An 18,586-nucleotide genomic window follows, 5' to 3' on the forward strand; every position below is an offset into this window, starting at 1 on the left:
AATAGAGAAAATTTTGAAAGAAAATAAAGCTGAAACTTTAAGCCTAAATTCGACTATGTTATGATCATATTTTGGAAGAAGTCAATATAAAAGTTTTAGATCTCTTTTTTATCTTTCCAACGCATCTTGAATCAGATCATTTGGAGTTCTTATGAGAAAGTTATGCCCATTTTACTAAAAGAGATCGAAGCAGAAAATTCCAGTCGCCGCGGCCATAAAGTCTAGGCAGAGACGTGGTTTTTAGATGCCTATCTGGCCGCGGCGAGACCACTTTTGGCCGCGGCGAGCGTCCTTACGGTCAGGGATATTTTTGTCGACGAACCCTAAAAATTAGATATAAATAGAAAACTGCGATTGGAAGTCAGGGAGGCGATTTGGAACCCTAAAACACAGCAGAAAGCGGCAGGAAGAGCAGAGTGATTCAAAGTGAAGATCCAAAATTCATCCACCAACAGTTTCTTTCTCTATTCCTCTTTAATTTTTTTATGTTGAATATTGTTATAGGAATTGTTATGGATTTATTTCTGAACTAAATTTCCCATTTAGGGAGGATGATGATTGTTGTTTAATGTTTTTCCTAGTTAATGTTTAATTGTCATTCCTCCATTCTTGTTTGTGAAATTATCTTAATTTGTATTTAATTTCATGTTTAAGATTGATCACCTTGTGCATGCTTTATGATCTCAATTCGAAATCTGAAAAGTGAGAATTGAGAATGCTAAAATTTGGATAATCAATGTTCTATGTGAAACGAGAGTATTCACATGACTTATGTGACAAGTAGATTATTACCTAATGCTGATTTCATGTTAGTTTAATTAAGGAATTAATTAGATAACATGTGATTTAGAAAGAATAGGATAGCAATTAGGCATTAACGACTTGGGTAAACAACAACAGGACTCTCCTCCCTATCATCTCATCTTGCTTAACTTTAAATTGTGTTATTAAGTTTTCTGAATTACTTTAATTCTTTTAAATCATAAATACTTTTGATTTGCCAAATAGAATTATAGGTATAGTTTAGTAGTAATTAATCCAATTCCCTGTGGTTCGACCTCACTTGCGTGAACTACTACTTGATTGCGTATACTTGCGTAGTGTTTATAAATTTCAGCAAGAATTATAAATATTGCTTCTGGTTATTCTTTATTTATTCTGTTACCTTTCTCCATTACGTTAACCTGATTCTGAATACTCTGTAGTAAACGTGCAGAGTATCTCCAACCTATACATTAAATTTGGTGTCACACTATTACTAAATTTAGCGTCAAAAATTCTTTATACTCTAAACACAACACTAAACATTACACTAAAAATAATTTTTTTTCATTATCATATTATTTTTTAATAAAATATAATATAAAAAACAGTATTCAAATAATTTATTATCCACACGTATCAAAGATTTACGTGTACAATAGATTGTTTGAATTATATTTTTGGCGTATTATATTTCTAAATTTATTAAAGTTTTGTGAAATGTGTTAAATAACTATAATGTACACAACCGTAAAAAATAAATTATTTTTTTTAGAATACCGAAATAAATAGGAGTGTATCAATATACTATTTTCTAAAATAATTATAAAAGAAAGTAAATGTCGTGCACTGTAACACACTGTAAAATGGTGTGTTATATGGAGCTATATTTGAGACTTTATGAACTGGAAAATGAAAAAATGCAGTCTCCTTAAAACTGCTCTAATATATAACAAAATTTACCAATTTACCACAAATTTTAAATTGAAAACGCATATAGAGATGGAGTGACTCTCATATAGTATAATAGTAACATGATAAATCACTCAATACATAATAAACTTAAAAGTGAATATGTTCATTTAATAGATTTGAGTGAAGATTCACTTATTTGTTAGTTTTCATAAAAAAGAAATTGATGGAGTGGGTTTCTCTCTCCGCGGTTCCACCTCTATTTCACTCAATAATTATAAATGTGTTGGGCAAAAGGCAAGAAATAAAAGAGAGGTAATAATAAACACAGCACAATCCCCTCACAATGGCCAAGATAGATTCTATATTTCTTTCATTCTCACTTTACAAAACAAGTTTAACTACTCCTACTCCCACTACTACATCAACATGCACGTTTGCACAGTACAATAACACGTAAAAGACACCAAAACTTTCTACTTTTCTTTTTAATTTAAAAAATAAAAAAAATTAAAACTCCTTTTCTCTCTAAATGATGTTAATAAATAGATGAATTTTTCTCTCTCTAGGGAAACCACCACGTCATGACTCGCCCTTTATCCAACCACCGTTTGCCGTCCCCCACAACCCAAATAATCTCTCTCTCTCTCTCTCTCTCTCTCTCTCTCTCTCTCTCTTTATATATATGTATGTATCTTAGCTTAAAGCTGAGCTGTTTCACACTGTTTGAGTGTGGGACCCACTTCTACTTTCTCTCTCTAAAAGTCTCTTTTGTACACAATCCCTCCTCGAGTTTGCTTCCTTCCTTGGTTGTTCGTTCGATTTGTATAAAAATCCAAACGCTCACCCGAACCTTCTCTCTCCTTTCTTTCTCTCAAATCAAAACTCAGTCGTCTCTTCTATCTTTTCTATCTCCAAACACCAAGAGAAACTAGATAGATTCTTCATCTTTTGCTCTGGATATTTTTTTTTTTAATTTTTGTTTGGTTAACTAGAAAATTAAAAAAGGAAAGAAAGAAAAAAAAAATGCCTGCTTGGTGGGGAAAAAAATCTACTAAGCACAAGGACGAAACTCAAAATCAACCCACTCAACACAGTCCTCAGGGAACTAATCACTTGGGATTCCTTAAATCTCCAGCCAGAAACGATCCCAAGAGAAACAAAGACAAGTCCAAGAGCTTTGACGAGGTCTTGACTCGTGGCTCTCCCAGGGTCAGTAAGGAATTCCCAGCCGCCGCTTCCGGACCCGTTTCTCCTCCTCCCCCTGGTGGAACATCTTCTGGGTTTTCTGGATTCGATTCGGATGGTTCTCGGTGTCACCCTTTGCCTCGGCCTTCGATTTCGTCGACACCCAGCTTGGGGAACGACCAGGCAAATGGATTGGGATCTGGGTCGGTCTCCGTTTCTAGCGTGAGCTCGAATAGCTCTTCGGAGGATCATCCGATTGGGCTTGAGAATGGTCAATTGAATTTTTACAGGTTGGTTTTGGGGGGATCTCCTGATTTTCGGATTGGAGTTTAAATTTGTGGCTGTTGGTTGATTTTGTCTTCAGAAAAATTAGGTTTTCTGAGGGCTTAATTTGTTATAGAAATATTGGTTTTTTTTTTAATGATGAGTGTAGGATGAACTACTCTTTAATTTGTTTGGAATTTGGGAACTTTTATTCTTTTCTTGGAAAATAAAAAAGTTATCCCTCTTTCTCTCTCTACTCTAGGCTATGGTGTCAGAGTTTGCTGCCCTTATCTATGGGGATTTCCTGATCTTCATTTCGAAAATTCCACACGTGGGTCTGCTATCTGTTCTGTTTCTCAGCTTTATTTGCTCTTTCTCTCTCTTTCTAATCAGTTTTATTTTCTAATCAGGGTTGATTGCTTTATAATGGAGATTTTTCTTTTCAATAAATCTTCAGTATGTTGCTTCACACACTGTCTGTTTTTCTCTGATATTCTTTAAACAGTTAATTCATTTCCAGTGAATGAATCACTCTGAAACTTTAAGTTTCTTACCTTCTGTCTTATTGTTGATAGACGTTTGATCTTATCGGATCAGGTAATGGTTATGAGGATTAGCCGGCACTAGCTAAATCAAGTTTAATAAGGGACTTTAATATTTACATATGTAATGTTTACGATATGGTTCCTGAAAATTCGGAGTTTGGGACACATGTTTGTTCTTTTTTAGGTAAGTTAATCATTCGGATGTTCGGGTGTTTGTCTTAGCTAAATTCATATCGTACAACGAAGCAAGTCTGTTATCAATTATCTTAGTCTTAAAAAAAAGATTTAGGCCATTAAGGGGTTTAATGTTTTGATTAAGTGATTAATGATTGCTTAAATGATTAGCTCTGAGTGTGATCAATGTTATATCTTTTGATCTCAGAGGACACCCTGATGCCAAGCAAAACGTAAGGCCAAGAAGCCCCGGTCCTGGGTCTAGAGGTCCCACCAGCCCCACATCACCTCTTCATCCTATGTTGTCTGCCATGAGTCTGGAGTCCCCAACTGGGAAGCCTGAAGAAGGGAAAACCCAATGTCACCCACTGCCTCTTCCTCCTGGGTCGCCTACTAGTCCTTCTAACTTGCCCAGCGCTAGATCTTGTGGAGTCACAGAAGTTACAACTTGCACACTCTCAAAATGGAAGAAGGGAAAACTTTTAGGAAGGGGAAGTTTTGGCCATGTTTATATTGGATTTAACAGGTAACTATGGTTCTGGACATTTAATGTACTTACAACCGCAATGTTTTTCTTAGTATGGTTGTCTGTTCTCACAAACAATGTAAAGAAAAACGGAACTGCAGACTTTCTACTAGTTGTTTTGTAGTTTTCTTTATTTCTAAATGATGTGTTCTTAAAATGAGCAGTGAAGGTGGACAAATGTGTGCAATAAAAGAAGTCAGACTTGTTTCCGATGATCATACTTCTAAAGAAAGTCTAAAACAATTGCACCAGGTATTTCTTTTGTTCAATTGGCTTAGGCTATATCATGCATTACATTTCTTCATCCTGTTTTAGTTCTTAATTTCTATTTTAACAGCTGACTCTTAGCATTGTTCATTTAGTATCCTGGCAACTAATGGATCTTCTTACTCAATTTTTCTGTCATCAGGAAATAAATTTGCTTAGTCAGCTATCACATCAAAACATTGTTCGATACTATGGAAGTGAATTGGTAAGAGCTTACATTGTGCTTAAAAATTCAATGATTTGGAGTTTTGTATATACTTAAATTGACACAAAGAGGAGTGACAAGGAGTCATTCTGCTGTAATTTATTGGATAAACGAGGATGTTGGCATTTAGTAACAAATTTTTGTTATCATGGTATTAGGTTGATGATGCACTATCAGTTTATTTGGAATATGTATCTGGCGGCTCTATCCACAAATTACTTCAAGATTATGGTGCCTTCAAGGAACCTGTCATACAAAACTACACCAGGCAGATCCTTTCAGGGCTTGCCTACTTACATGGAAGAAATACAGTGCACAGGTTGGTTGTAACTTGTAACTGATCATTGTATTTTAAATATCTGTTACATGATTTTTTGCTGAACATTTAAGTTAATGTCTTTCCACTGGCAGGGACATCAAAGGGGCAAACATTTTAGTAGATCCTAACGGTGAAATCAAGTTGGCAGACTTCGGCATGGCTAAACATGTAATGGTCCATCTTAGATTCTGCATATGAGATTTTTTTTAGAACAATGAAGGGATCAGATCAAGGTTATTGTTTGTAAAACCTTGTCAGTCGCTTTCAATAAAGTAAGGCTGTCAAGAGTGAGAATTCTGGTTTGGGAAGTTTCAAGTCAAAATTAGCAAGAATCTAATCTTTCTTCCTATCTTGAGCTTTCCCATATGATGCATAAATATATATTAGTTTTTTTGAATAAATAAATATGTAGTAGTTTGGTTCAAGTATTTTTTGTGATATAATCATTAATGTAGTTTAAAAGGCTTTTCCTTACTGCACTTCAATGAATTGTGAGGATTCTTATGATCTCTCTTTATTGTGAATCAGATAGCGAATTGCAATTCAATGCTCTCTTTCAAGGGAAGTCCTTACTGGATGGCTCCTGAGGTACTTTATTTAATTCAACATCTCAAAAAAGGAAAAACCACAGACAGGACCATTGACCTACCATTTTTCCATTCTTTTCATTGCTCACCTCTCCCCTCTTCTAGATGGAAGTATGCTAAAATTGTTTCTCCTCTTGTTTCAGGTTGTAATGAATACCAGTGGCTACAGTCTTGCAGTTGATATATGGAGCTTGGGGTGTACAGTTCTTGAAATGGCAACATCGAAACCTCCTTGGAGCCAATATGAAGGGGTGCGATACAATGTTCAAACACATTTTTATATAGCTGTGTGGGTTTCCACCCTTTACAAAGTGTTTGTAGGACTAATGTTTGTTCCATTTTCTATTGATTAGGTAGCAGCAATATTTAAAATAGGAAACAGCAAAGATATGCCAGAAATTCCTGATTATCTTTCCCATGATGCAAAGAGCTTTGTGAAATTATGCTTGCAGCGAGACCCTTTAGCACGTCCTTCAGCAGCTAAACTACTAGAACACCCTTTCATTCGGGAGCAGACAACGTCAAGAGCTGCTAACACCACCATAACAAGAGATGCATTTCCCTTTGCTTTTGATGGTAGCAGAACGCCGGTATGCCTTCAAGAATACTATATTTCTAAAGTATTGGAGATAATAAACCGTGTATTGCTGTCGTATTTTTCATGCCTACTGATTAAGTAGAGGATAAATATGCATACAATAAGTTTTTGTTGATAATATTGAAGTTAGGTCTGCAGTGCTGTCATAAATATCTGGGTAAAATTCTGCATTACAGGTTTTTGTGCATTAGTCGGGTAAAATGGTGTGAATTGCTGCATTTCCTTTCAAAACACAATATCACTCAAGTTTCTTCTTTTGGATTTCAACATCATTTCTCAAGTACACTGTGTTCTTTTATTATATTTTTGTAGGTCAACTAGGTCAAGTTTCCTTTTCTGCTCTGCCTTTTGACATGTTTTTTTTTTTTTTTTTTATATATTTGGATCCCATTTCATACAAAGGGGTATTAAGGAAGAGTTTTAAGACCACTTTTAATGCTAGGCTTGCTTTGTTTTTGTTTTTCCTTTAATGTCAAACTTTCAATATTTACATTCATGGTTAAGCCATTTCTCATTGCTCTTCTTTTATTTTGTTTTTTTGATCAGCCAATTCTAGAGCCTGTGGTTACACCTCCCAGAGGCACAAGGAGCCCCAGGTACTAAGCTTATTTAATACCGTTGTCTCAATGCTTTATGATTCTGATATGGTAACATAACATCGATGAACATATGTGCAGGGATAATGCAAGAACAATTACATCATTGCCCGTGTCACCTTGTTCGAGTCCATTACGACAGTATGCAGGAGGAGCACAGAGGAGCTTCCTTCTTTCTCCACCTCACCCAACTTTTGCTATGATGGGACAAAGTGCATATAACATAAATGAGTACTCTTCATATAACATGAATGAGTACTCTTCATATCCAACAAGGTCATCAACCGTATCTTACACTCGCGATCCCTTTCGTGAAATAGTACCTCAGCGTAAGGCTCATACTCCTGGTGGGTCCCCAAGAGCAAGATACATCTGAGATTGTAAATATACCATCATCAAACCACAAGTTTTCACTACCGAGAATGCCTTAGTGGGCTGGAACAACTCTCCCTGAAGTTGACGTTGGATTGTGGAAGGTTATGTCAACACGATTACCCCTTCTGTGAGAGCCATTGGGATTCTTTATGTATGGGAATGTGGAGAGGGGAGAGAAGAGAGAAGACACAAGTGTTATATATTTTGCTGAGAAAAGAGGGATTTTTCTTGATCCTGTTACAGTGTCTTATTGATTATTGTAAATGGAAGGCGATCAACGTTGGTAACAACTATGCTGTACATCAGTTTAAATGATAAAAAAGCTCATTTCTTATACCAAAACCCTTTCTCTGCAACCCCATTATTAAGTGTCAGATTTTGAATGAGATTCTTCCATCCTCCATCTAGTGTATCATAATATTTACCTAACCTAAGGATTATTCAACTTTTCCTTTTCTTTTTATTTTAAGGTTGTAAAGAAGAAGCAATTTTGAGTGAGAGAAAGCAAAGTTCTTTCCATCCATGTGATCTGGTGACAGGTCTAAGAAAAATTACGTGCAACTACCACTTAGAAAGCAACACAATATCTGGCGCATGCCATAATGGATTGGTGGGAAGCAACCAAGCAAGCAGCTAAGCTTCTCTCGTCGTAAAGCATTATATTAATTAGGGCATCATCATCATCATTAAATGTAAAATTGAAATGGAGTCTCTTTCAACTAAAATGGACTTGACACTCATCTATCTATTAACTATTTTTTTTTACCTTATCTCATTCAATGAAACCTGCTGCTTTCAAAATTGGTCTTTTCTGCCTCTGCGGAATGTTATCTATACAATCTTTCTACAATACTAGTTAGACCCTATTCCATTTTTTGAGGAGCATGTTGGTGGATAGGATAATTAATATCCATATTAGGTCCATCTTTTAAGTTTTAAGAAATCAGATAAAATTATTTAAAATTCTATTTTGAATGATTAGTATTTTTATTCCTCAAACTTTCAATACTATCTGATTTTACTCCTTAAAATATATAGCTGCTTAAAATTCCTCTTAAAATATAACAATTTTATAATTATGCTCCTACTGTTAAGTTCTGTTTCTTTTACCGTTAAAAGTTAGCATTTTTATTCTCTAAACTTGACTAATACTTTGTCCCCTTTCATTAAAAAACATTTAATTTTAAAAATTATAATATTTTATTAATTCTGAGAAAATATTAAAAAACTTGATAAAAATATTAAATTAATTAATTGATTAATTAAAAATATTAAGTTCACTTAAAAATTAATGTGGATGGGGCGGTTTTTGAAGCCACAAATGATATAGGCACGGGTTTTGTAGCACGCGACTGCGATGACCAAATGATGGAGGCGTTTTCAACTATTCCTTCTGTCAGATGCCGACCCGAAATTGCAGAAGTTCTCAGTATCAAAGAAGCACTTAGTTGGATAAAAAGGAATAATAGGTCAAATGTCATTTTAGAGACAGACTGCCTTTTAGTTGTTCAAGCTATTCTTAGTTCGGTATCTATGCCTTCTATTTTTGGTTTATTTGTTAAAGATTGTCAATTTATTTTATCTTCTTTAAGTAATCTTTTTATTGGTCATGTTAAACGGTCTGCTAACAAAGTCGCGCACTGTATGGCACGTGGTGCTTGTTATTGGTCAGGTCGTCTTTTTTCTGAGAGTGATATTCCCCTTGCTCTACAGTCATTTGTATTAGCGGATATTTTTATCTAATAAAGATTATTTTCGTTCAAAAAAAAATCCTAAATTATTCCTAAAAAGATATTTTCAAAGTTTAATTTATTTATAAACACGTATCTTTAAAAATCAAAGTAAAATTATTGAAAATTCAATAAATTATTTAAACAAACTAAGATTTTTTGAAGAAAAAATCAAACTTATTTGTATTTATAAACTCATATCTTAAAAAATAAAAAATAATTAAAAATTCAACAAAAATATAAAATTATTTTGAAAAAAATTTAGATATTAAACTAAAAAAAAGTTATGTTTACTTAAACAAATTTAAATTTTTAGAGGGAAAAAAATAGACTCAAGCTTATTCCCGTAAAATCTAGTTGTTACAAAAATTAAATGTTTAATATTTTTTATATCTAAATGAATCTTTTGATAAAAATAAATAATTTTTTAATCGCTTTATTAGTTTTAAAATTTTAACTTCTTTTTTAATTTTCTTAATCATTCAAAATAATTTTTAATTTTTGAAGATTTACTAAAAAAAAATTAATTTTAAAAATTATAATATTATGTTAATTCTAAAAAATTATTTATAAATTTGATAAAAATATTAAGTTTACTTAAAAAAATATAAATTATTCCTAAAAAAAATATTTCAAGTTTGATTTTATTTATAAACACTTATCATAAAATAATAATACAAAAATTATTGAAAATCTAATAAATGATTTAAACAAACTAAGATTTTCGAAGAAAAAAAAAATTATTTATATTTAAAAACTCATATCTTATAAATTAAAAAAAAAAAATCAATAAAATATAAAATTATTTTTTTTTAAAAAAAAAAAAGTGAATAATTAAACTAAAAAAAATATATGTTTACCTAAATATTTAAGATTTCTGGAAAAAAAAAAAAATAGACTCAAATTTGTTCCCATAAAATATAATTTTTAAAAAAGTTAATTTTTTTTATATATTTTTTACATTTAAATGGATTTTTTAATAAAAAATAATAAATTTTTAAATCTCTTACTTAGCTTAAAATTTTTAATTTTCTTAATTATTCAAAATGACCTTTTTTTTTAAGATCTAAATTAATTTTGTAAGAATTACTAAGAAAATATTGAATTTTTCAAGTTTTTATTTTGATGAAGTACGATTTAATAGTTGTCAAAATTTAGGGGGTAAAGTTGCTAATTTACAAAGACATGTCAGTATTTAAACGAAATAATGAGACATAACTTATCAGAAGGACTAAATTTTTGTAAATGTAAAAGTTGAAGGGATTCTTAACAAACAATATATTTTAGGGGACAGAATCAGTATTGTCAAAAGTTCAAGAGTAAAATTACTAATTATTTTTCATAATAATAATAATAATAATTAAAAATTGTGAAAATTCCCAATTAATAATAATTAGGGGTGCTCATCAAATTGTCCACACCGTATAAATTGCCTGCACCGTACCACATCACATAAAAGATGCAGTTTAAAATCTTTTGCGGTGCAGTTGTAGTTTGCATTTTTGTCAAATTGTGCGGTGCGGTGCGGTTTGTAGTTTGCGGTTTTAAATTTAATAATTACGGTTTAAACCACACCACACTATATATTACAAAGTTATCAATTTTTACAATATGATTTTTTTTTTTTTTCATATAAGAACAAATATATGTAATATATATGTATATTACATTATTTTTAAAGACAATTCAATATAATAACTTAATGAGTAATATATCTATTCTATATAAAGTGTGTCTATATAACCGAATTCTTGGTTTATGAGAAATTCATGGGTGACTTCTTATTTATATTAAAAATAAAATGTTTTATTATTAAAAATAAAATGGTTTATGAAAAATTCATGGATCACTTTTATTTATATATAATAAAATAAATCTCATTAAATCAAAAAAAAAATAAACATCATTAATAAAAATAAAAAAAAATGACTCAACATCAAATCTTCAATTACACGATACATGTAATTACTCAAACATCACATCTTTCAATTATAGAAAAAAAATAACTTTTCACGAGGGAAAATATAATTGTCTAATAGAGCTAAAACAATATGTTTTCAGTGTGATGAAAAATTAAAGCAACAATTTTGTTAATATCAAAAAGTTTAATTCAATTAATCTTATAATCTTAATTTTATTCTTTTTAGAATCAATATATGAACAATAATTTGAATTAATCTTATAATCTTAATTTTACTCTTTCTAGAATCAATATATGAACAATAATTTGAATTAATCTTATAATCTTAATTTTTTAATTCAATTAATAATTATTTGTCACGTAATTATTAAGTCTTTTCTCTTTAATTTTCCTTTTGTTGATGATGCTAATTTATTCATATTTTGATTTCTACAATTTTTGTGTTCAGACCATTAAGGTAGTGTTCTACTAGGGGATCTAACGAGTTTTGCCTCTTCGCTAATGGCCTCTAAGAGTTCAAATTCCAGTATTGTATAAATCCTCAATTTGTTCTATTTCTTATATTAACTGAAATTTTGCTACTTTTTTTTTTTTTTTAATTTACAACTTTATTGTTTATATCTTATTAGGGACATTCATGGAAATTAGAGTTTCTTTGAAATATACAATTAATGAGCATTACTTTTTGATCATAGTGTGTTTTTCATGGCTGAAAACCTCAATAATCTCTATCATTTGATATCAAATAAAATAAAATTATCATGATGTATACATTATGGTTATTTAATGAGTAATTAGTGTGTTAAAATTGTCAAGCTGATATTTAGAATTGTTTATAATTAAATTATTTCTTTGTCAAAATTAATATTAAGTATATTTATATATTTATAGGTTTATCTATTTTCTCTTAGATCAATCATGCTCATATAGCAAAAAAATCATACTCATATAGACATGTTATTTTCATTTTGTAATTTAGATCTTCTTAGTCATTATTTAGTTCACTTAAACCTTTTCCGATTATGGTAACTGAAGTTTTGTTTCTTTTAGGTACTCCATTACAAAGATCTGTATTACATGTATTATTTATTTTTGACTATGAGGTGGTAGATTTTTTTATTGGGAAACATATAGCGTGATAAATTATTGTTCATATATTGAATAATTATTTTTGAATAATGGGATTCATATATATAACTGTGTATATTAAATTCTTTATTCAAATAATTATTTTTTATTTTTACGTGATTATTTATTGTTCATATATCTAGAACCTTATTTGATTAAAGTTAAGATTATAAGATTAATTAATTTGTGATTTCTTCCTATACACATAATAATAATCTCACCTAAAAACTAATAATATTTTTTTCTTTAATTTTTAATTATATAACTTTCAAATAACATAGAAAAAAAAAATTAGCATAAAATTTAGTATACGTGCCTCGCACGTAGTTTTTTTGCTAGTATATATATATATTATGATGTTAAGACTTTAATAATACATTCTTTATTGTATTGTTAAAATTTTATTAAATTGATTTTTGAATTTTCATTATAATATTTGATAATAATACTTAAAATGGCTCAAGCTGCATTGTATTTTTCGCAATGTGATTTTTGTAGTTTTAAAATCTTCGTTATGTAGTGGCGGTTTGAGAAATTACAAAAACCGCATATTAGTTTGGTTTGAAAAAAAATTATAACCCACACTAACCAACACGAACATTCCTAAATTAAATAATAATAATAATAATAGATCGCAGGGGAAGTTTTTCTTTTCCCTCCTGATTCTTCCCCTGGAAGTTTTATTTGGAAGTAAAAATGTATATTCAAATTTCCCTATGCATAAAGAGAGAGAGAAACTGAGTGAAGAGGAAGAGGAAGAGCAAGGAAGGATGCCAATAGAAATGCCTAAAGGGCTTCCATTCTCAGTGGATACATGGACTGAATGTTCGAAGAGGAAGAGATACCATTTCTTGACACATGCCCATAAAGACCACTCCACTGGAATCACCGCTCACTTCTCCTTCCCAATTTACTCTACCTCTCTCACTAAAGCCCTCCTCCTTCAACTATTTCCCAAGGTTTTCTCCTTCTTCCCATTCCTAATTTACTCTCCCTCTCTTTTCGTCTTTTAATTTCAATTTCTTCTCTGCTTTTTGCAGCTTCATCATTCCATGTTCGTGGAAATCGAGGTGGGGCAGTCGATCATCGTCGATGATTCTCATGATTCATTCACGGTTACGGCTTTTGACGCCAATCATTGCCCTGGTATTTATTTCATTCACTTGTCACAACAAGTTTTTGATAGGTTTCTTTCCTGTTGTTTTATTTTATTATATTTGCTTATACCAATTTCATGGAAGCAATGGATTTTGTATTCAAACCATAAATTCCGTTGTTCTTTTTTAGTGGTGTTTCGTTCTTTGTTGGAAACCATGAAACTTTGATTCTGAACATATTTGTTAATATACTTCCAACTTTTTTAACGTAAATATTTATGATTTCAATTTCGGCTTCAGTTGAGTTCTAATGGTTTGGGGTGGCTTAATTGACAGTTATTCCCTTGTCTGGAATTATATGTTTTTGAATTTCAGGAGCTGTGATGTTCTTGTTTGAGGGAAAATTTGGCAACATACTGCACACAGGTGATTGCAGGCTTACACCTGAGTGTTTACAGAATTTACCAGAGAAGTATCTGGGAAAGAGAGGAAGAAAACCTTCTTGTCAACTTGATTTTGTTTTTTTAGACTGCACTTTTGGGAGGTTCCTTCGACCAATGCCCAGCAAGCATTTAGCTACCCAACAGGTATTCTTTATATCTGAATTTGTATACACTCCTTAGGTTTGTACCTTTCATTTTATTTATTATTGATAGGTTTAATGGGAGGATCAATGGTGCTTTGTATAAAAATATGCAAAACCATCTCATATTTTCAGAAGACTGCTTTTTTTTTTTTTTTAATTTCTAGTTCTACATAATGCTACTTTTTTGAACTATGTTTGCTTTAAGTAACGATTGTTTTTGTAGGGAGATTTTGTTTTGATCATATTGATCTTAACCTTGTTGACATACTTAAAGCTTTGTATTAGTTTGTCTAGGATTAGTTTCATTATTGCTGATGCTTACCTGAAAAATACTGACTTTTAGGTTTATCTCAATTTTTATGGAAGCTTAAGTAAGGGTCTGGTGATTTATCAACGTTTTTCATTTTATTTAAGAATGTGAAGATCATACGATGCAGTTCTACCACATAAAATTACTAGCCCTTTTATTAGTGTTTATTTCCTTGAGGTCCTCTTTCTACTCTGTATATAAATTTTGTTGATCGTGAGGCTTGCATTCCAATTGTTTTTGGCACGTAATTTGAGTATCTTATGTATGGTGTTGATCTGTAATTAAATTACTATGTTTGACTGTCATTGAAGAATTATATTTTATCTTCCTTTAGATCTATTTTTAAATATAATTAATCTAGTGCACCTTTTTCCTTTTTCAACCTTTCTCAACAGTGGGGCTATTTTAGTTTATGTACTCAGCATCGTCATCTCTGGAATGAATCATTGTATGTCTCTTGTTTGGAAGGATAAACTAAGTCGTTTTAAGCCTTAAAGCCCTAAATAACCAGTAAATTGTTGATGCTGTCGCAGGTTGTCAGTTGCATATGGAAGCATCCTGATGCTACAATAGTTTATCTAACTTGTGATCTTCTAGGACAGGAAGAAATACTATCTGCTGTGTCGAGGACATTTGGATCCAAGATATATGTTGACAAAGCAGCTAATCCTGAGTGTTTTCATTCTTTCTCACTTACAGCTCCTGAAATCATCTCCCAAGATCCATCTACTCGTTTCCATCTATTTGATGGATTTCCTAAACTTTCTGAAAGAGCAAAAGCAAAGCTTATGGAGGCTCAAGCTAACTTAATGCCGGAACCCCTCATAATACGCCCTTCTTCTCAGTGGTATGCGTGTGAGGATGATGGTTCAGCTTCATTGGATGAAAAGCGAAGAAAATATAGAATGAATGAAGCAGTAAGAGACCAATTTGGTGTTTGGCATGTCTGCTATTCAATGCATTCTTCCAGACAAGAATTGGAATGGGCTCTTCAACTTCTTGCTCCTAAATGGGTTATTTCAACAACCCCAAGTTGCATGGCTACAGAGCTGGATTACTTTAAGAAATATTGTTTTACTACTCGATTATCTCTAAAGGAACCTCTTTGGAAGCTTCTGGACATTAATGTTGAAGCCTCTTCAGTTGAAGATGTATTGGCTAAAACTTCGGCTTGCTCACTGGCGGCACTTGAAGACATCACTCAAAGTTCTGATGACTCTCAACTGCAACTGGTAAAGATTTCCACTTCTCAGAAAGAAAATTTTAAATTGCCTTCTCCAGCCAAAAGACCACCTGTCACTTTATTTGGTAGAGCTAGACTTGGTCTCCAGGAATCTCCTCTATTACAACAGAAGAAATCTACAAAGAAAGATGAACATTCTCAAACAGATGATAAATTTCCTCAAGAATCCTTAAATGAAGTGACTAAGGAAGAGTCATTGGTGATTAATCCACCCGAATATGTGAATGAAATACAGTGTAAAGAATCCTTATATGAAGTGACTAGGGAAGAGCCATTGGTGATTAATCCTTCAAAAGATGTGAATGAAATACAGTGTAAAGAGCCTGTTGAAATTGAAACAGAAGTACAGAGTGGTACTCGAACTCCCATTGGGCCATTGAAAAAATTCAGTGAACAATTGAAAAGATTGAACAGGTCAATGGATGTGCCTGTACCTCGGCCTCTTCCCTCATTGGAGGATATTTTGAATTTAAACAAACGGTTCAAGGGGGAAACCAAGTTTTAGTGTTTACTTTTCCAGCAATCAGTCTATACTCGAGATTTCTCTTGTTTTCCACACGAATGGTATAGAGCAGCAGAAACTGAAAATAACTGTTGCAAAGAATAAAGAGCACGAGATTTATCATTGCAGTTGCAAAGGAGAACACCAGAGAGGTTTATAGTTGTATACTAAAAGATTTAAGTTGTGCATGTGCTATCGATTCTTTGATGCAATCAATTTGTAAGTTGCTTCCTGTTTCATCACTAGCTGTAAAAATCAATTTGCTTGCATGAACAATGTTATTGTGGTTAATTTAATTCATTCATATTCTTCATACATGCTGTTCTGTATCTATTATTGTAAGTAACTCTTGTTAAATAATTTAAATATCCCTTCCACCAAATAGAGTTGAAGCACAACCTCTGATTTTCTTGAAGTGGGTTTTCTTTGGGTAAAACAAGTAGAAACATACAATATATAATCAATCAGTTAGACCAAATATACAATCATGCGAGATAAAGAATATCTTGCAGTTGACAAAATATTCTTAGCAAATTTAAATAATATATCATAGTTCCTTCTCCTACACATGGATAAATCTCATTCAATAAAGTACTGGCCATGTATATGTAGAACACCGGTCTTGATAAATAAAGACAGATATCCGGAACTGAATGATATGCCTTCTGATGTAAAAGAAAAACCTATGAAAATCATCATAAGCTTATTCAAAGCTTCTTCTTCAGAACCTACCTCACAATCTTTCATAATTGAGTTTCTCTGACTGCAAAAAGATATATAAAAACACTAATTAGGACACCATCCAATCCAAGTACACAAACTTAGCTACCTTTCATTGAGATAGACTGAGCTCTCAAACACTAATTAGTAGTTACCTCAATAAGCATATCCGTTGGAAGCCAAGCTGGTGCCGTTGGAATCCCAACCCATGCTACCTACAAAACAATCATTGCTTAGAAATTAAACTCACCACTGCATTTATAAACAACAAGATCACATAATAAAAAGAAGATTTGTTTATACAACATTTGACTCTCTGTTTCACAAAAGTCATGTTCATTAAAATGAAAGTAAAAGATAGAAATGATGGAATCTCTTACCAGTGCATACTCTCCTGTTTCGAAGATGCGTAGGTCCAAGATCTGACAAAGGTTTCATTCACTCAAATTCAAATACTAATTTGAACACTCACCATGTAAAGAAAGATATAACCATTTTATTAATCATCTATACATTAGTTAATTAGTAAGAAGAGTAGGAAAGATATACCTCACCACGATCTTCATATATATAATCCAAGCCTTTGTAGTAAGGTGGATGCCCAACTGATAGATACTACAATTTATGCCAATATCTCAACATTAATTACCAATATATATATAACTATTTCATCTAAGTCTCTTGTTGGCAAATACCACCTATTATATGCTTTTTGTTCTAATATTCCATAAAATTATAGTTTGATTTACTCAGAAGTGTCAAGTGTTGAGGGAGCTATAACAAAGTTATTTCTAAAAATAGGATGGTATTTATTATTTATTTCATGTATTGGAGTCTTACAATTTTATTATTTGCTTAAAATTAAAAGCATTTTACAAATTAAAATTTATAGATGAATATATTAGATAGATTAGAGGTTGAGAACTCCAAATGCACATACATTTACACTATTGAGATACTTTTCTTTATCCACCCTCACAATTTGGCCCTTCTTCACTGTTAAGAAGAGAAAGAAAATATTATTAAAGGCAGAAAAAAATCCAAGTAGGAAGACATGTGTAACATGAAACTTGTAAAAAAAAAATGAGATAAAAGAATTTTCTGACTTGAATAGACAGGCTTTTCCTTTTTGAGAATCTTCTTAGGAGTAGAAGAAGCAGTTGAAGTTGATGTTGAAGGATCTTCTTTAGTTTTGGGTTGGGGTGCCTTTTTCTCTTTTTCTGGTTCTGCAGATTTAACAGCTCTAACGGACAGAAAACAAAGAGGGCTTCTTCTATGTGTGTCTGAAAAGTAAGAGAAGCGTGGGAAAGAGCTGTGTGAGAAAGTAGCAGAGAATGCCATGGAGAGAGAAATAAATGGGTATGGAAATGGAAAACTGTGTTGTTGTTCTATTTTGTGCAGATAAGAGATGACGAACTTCTTTCGCTCCAAGCATTAACGGTCAGTCAGAATTGTGTGTTGTTGCGCAGCTCCTACAATTACAAATTTGCCACCTCTACACATAGAGAATTTATATATATATTTTTTTTTCTTTAATTAAAATCTCCTTTTTAAATATTGTGTTTAAGAATTAAGAGTTGTAGAGAAATTACTGGGAAAAATTTAAGAGCTAATTTTTTTATGGCATAATTAAATAATGTTTTGGGTTATGGATTTTTTTTTTTTTTTTTATGAATTTTTTTGTACCATATATTTGTAATGAAAGTTAGGAATACCATATTTTAAGTTTTTGCATTATTTTTTTTATATCCTATTTAATAAACTAGTAAATAATCCGCGTTTCGCGGTGGATGTTTAAATTTTTTTAAATTATATATTTTATTTAAGGCTAATTAGGATTTTTACCCCCTGAACTTTGACATGTACCAAATCATGCCCCCTAAACTTTTAAGGTCGTTAAAAATGCCCCCTGAACTATTGAGATTGTTGGATTTAAGGACTTTTTTCTAATTTTAGTAAAAAAGTCTAACATGGATGAAAGTTCAGGGGCCATAATTTAGTACATGTCAAAGTTCGAAAGGCATGATTTGG

General features: G+C 31.7%; 3 protein-coding genes across 3 annotated transcripts; 2 read left to right on the top strand and 1 right to left on the bottom strand.

Annotated features, from left to right (window-relative positions):
* The first annotated feature begins 2,247 nt into the window (after window positions 1–2,247).
* Window positions 2,248–7,660, top strand: LOC115715129 (mitogen-activated protein kinase kinase kinase 3). The gene is made up of 11 exons (XM_030643942.2): window positions 2,248–3,152; window positions 4,054–4,371; window positions 4,536–4,623; window positions 4,781–4,843; window positions 5,002–5,162; window positions 5,255–5,330; window positions 5,691–5,750; window positions 5,893–6,000; window positions 6,103–6,339; window positions 6,894–6,943; window positions 7,025–7,660. The coding sequence occupies exons 1-11, from the start codon at window positions 2,701–2,703 to the stop codon at window positions 7,317–7,319; spliced, it is 1,908 nt and encodes a 635-aa protein (XP_030499802.1). The 5' UTR covers window positions 2,248–2,700; the 3' UTR covers window positions 7,320–7,660.
* A 5,034-nt stretch (window positions 7,661–12,694) lies between these two features.
* LOC115714350 (uncharacterized) lies at window positions 12,695–16,217 on the top strand. Its single transcript, XM_030643025.2, has 4 exons — window positions 12,695–13,056; window positions 13,138–13,243; window positions 13,570–13,781; window positions 14,624–16,217. The coding sequence occupies exons 1-4, from the start codon at window positions 12,814–12,816 to the stop codon at window positions 15,836–15,838; spliced, it is 1,776 nt and encodes a 591-aa protein (XP_030498885.1). The 5' UTR covers window positions 12,695–12,813; the 3' UTR covers window positions 15,839–16,217.
* Window positions 16,218–16,240: 23 nt separating this feature from the next.
* Window positions 16,241–18,049, bottom strand: LOC115714351 (NAD(P)H-quinone oxidoreductase subunit O, chloroplastic). Its single transcript, XM_030643026.2, has 6 exons — window positions 17,662–18,049; window positions 17,496–17,551; window positions 17,105–17,170; window positions 16,936–16,977; window positions 16,711–16,770; window positions 16,241–16,598 (listed from the first exon to the last, which is right to left on the bottom strand). The coding sequence occupies exons 1-6, from the start codon at window positions 17,894–17,896 to the stop codon at window positions 16,569–16,571; spliced, it is 489 nt and encodes a 162-aa protein (XP_030498886.1). The 5' UTR covers window positions 17,897–18,049; the 3' UTR covers window positions 16,241–16,568.
* Between the last annotated feature and the right edge of the window lie 537 nt (window positions 18,050–18,586).

This window comes from Cannabis sativa, chromosome 4, assembly GCF_029168945.1.
Source record: "Cannabis sativa cultivar Pink pepper isolate KNU-18-1 chromosome 4, ASM2916894v1, whole genome shotgun sequence".
NCBI classification, from domain to species: domain Eukaryota; kingdom Viridiplantae; phylum Streptophyta; class Magnoliopsida; order Rosales; family Cannabaceae; genus Cannabis; species Cannabis sativa.

What these genes read in the sequence shown, in the direction of transcription:
- LOC115715129 (XM_030643942.2), top strand. Translation starts at nt 2,701, where the DNA reads ATGCCTGCTTGGTGGGGAAAAAAATCTACTAAGCACAAGGACGAAACT. An exon ending in ACTTCGGCATGGCTAAACAT is followed by an intron (nt 5,331 to 5,690) that starts GTAATGGTCCAT and finishes ATTGTGAATCAG; the next exon opens with ATAGCGAATTGCAATTCAAT. An exon ending in AGAGGCACAAGGAGCCCCAG is followed by an intron (nt 6,944 to 7,024) that starts GTACTAAGCTTA and finishes ACATATGTGCAG; the next exon opens with GGATAATGCAAGAACAATTA.
- LOC115714351 (XM_030643026.2), bottom strand. Translation starts at nt 17,896, where the DNA reads ATGGCATTCTCTGCTACTTTCTCACACAGCTCTTTCCCACGCTTCTCT. An exon ending in GGAAAAGCCTGTCTATTCAA is followed by an intron (nt 17,552 to 17,661) that starts GTCAGAAAATTC and finishes TCTTCTTAACAG; the next exon opens with TGAAGAAGGGCCAAATTGTG. An exon ending in AAACAGGAGAGTATGCACTG is followed by an intron (nt 16,771 to 16,935) that starts GTAAGAGATTCC and finishes ATTGTTTTGTAG; the next exon opens with GTAGCATGGGTTGGGATTCC.
- LOC115714350 (XM_030643025.2), top strand. Translation starts at nt 12,814, where the DNA reads ATGCATAAAGAGAGAGAGAAACTGAGTGAAGAGGAAGAGGAAGAGCAA. An exon ending in TGACGCCAATCATTGCCCTG is followed by an intron (nt 13,244 to 13,569) that starts GTATTTATTTCA and finishes TTTGAATTTCAG; the next exon opens with GAGCTGTGATGTTCTTGTTT. An exon ending in AGCATTTAGCTACCCAACAG is followed by an intron (nt 13,782 to 14,623) that starts GTATTCTTTATA and finishes ATGCTGTCGCAG; the next exon opens with GTTGTCAGTTGCATATGGAA.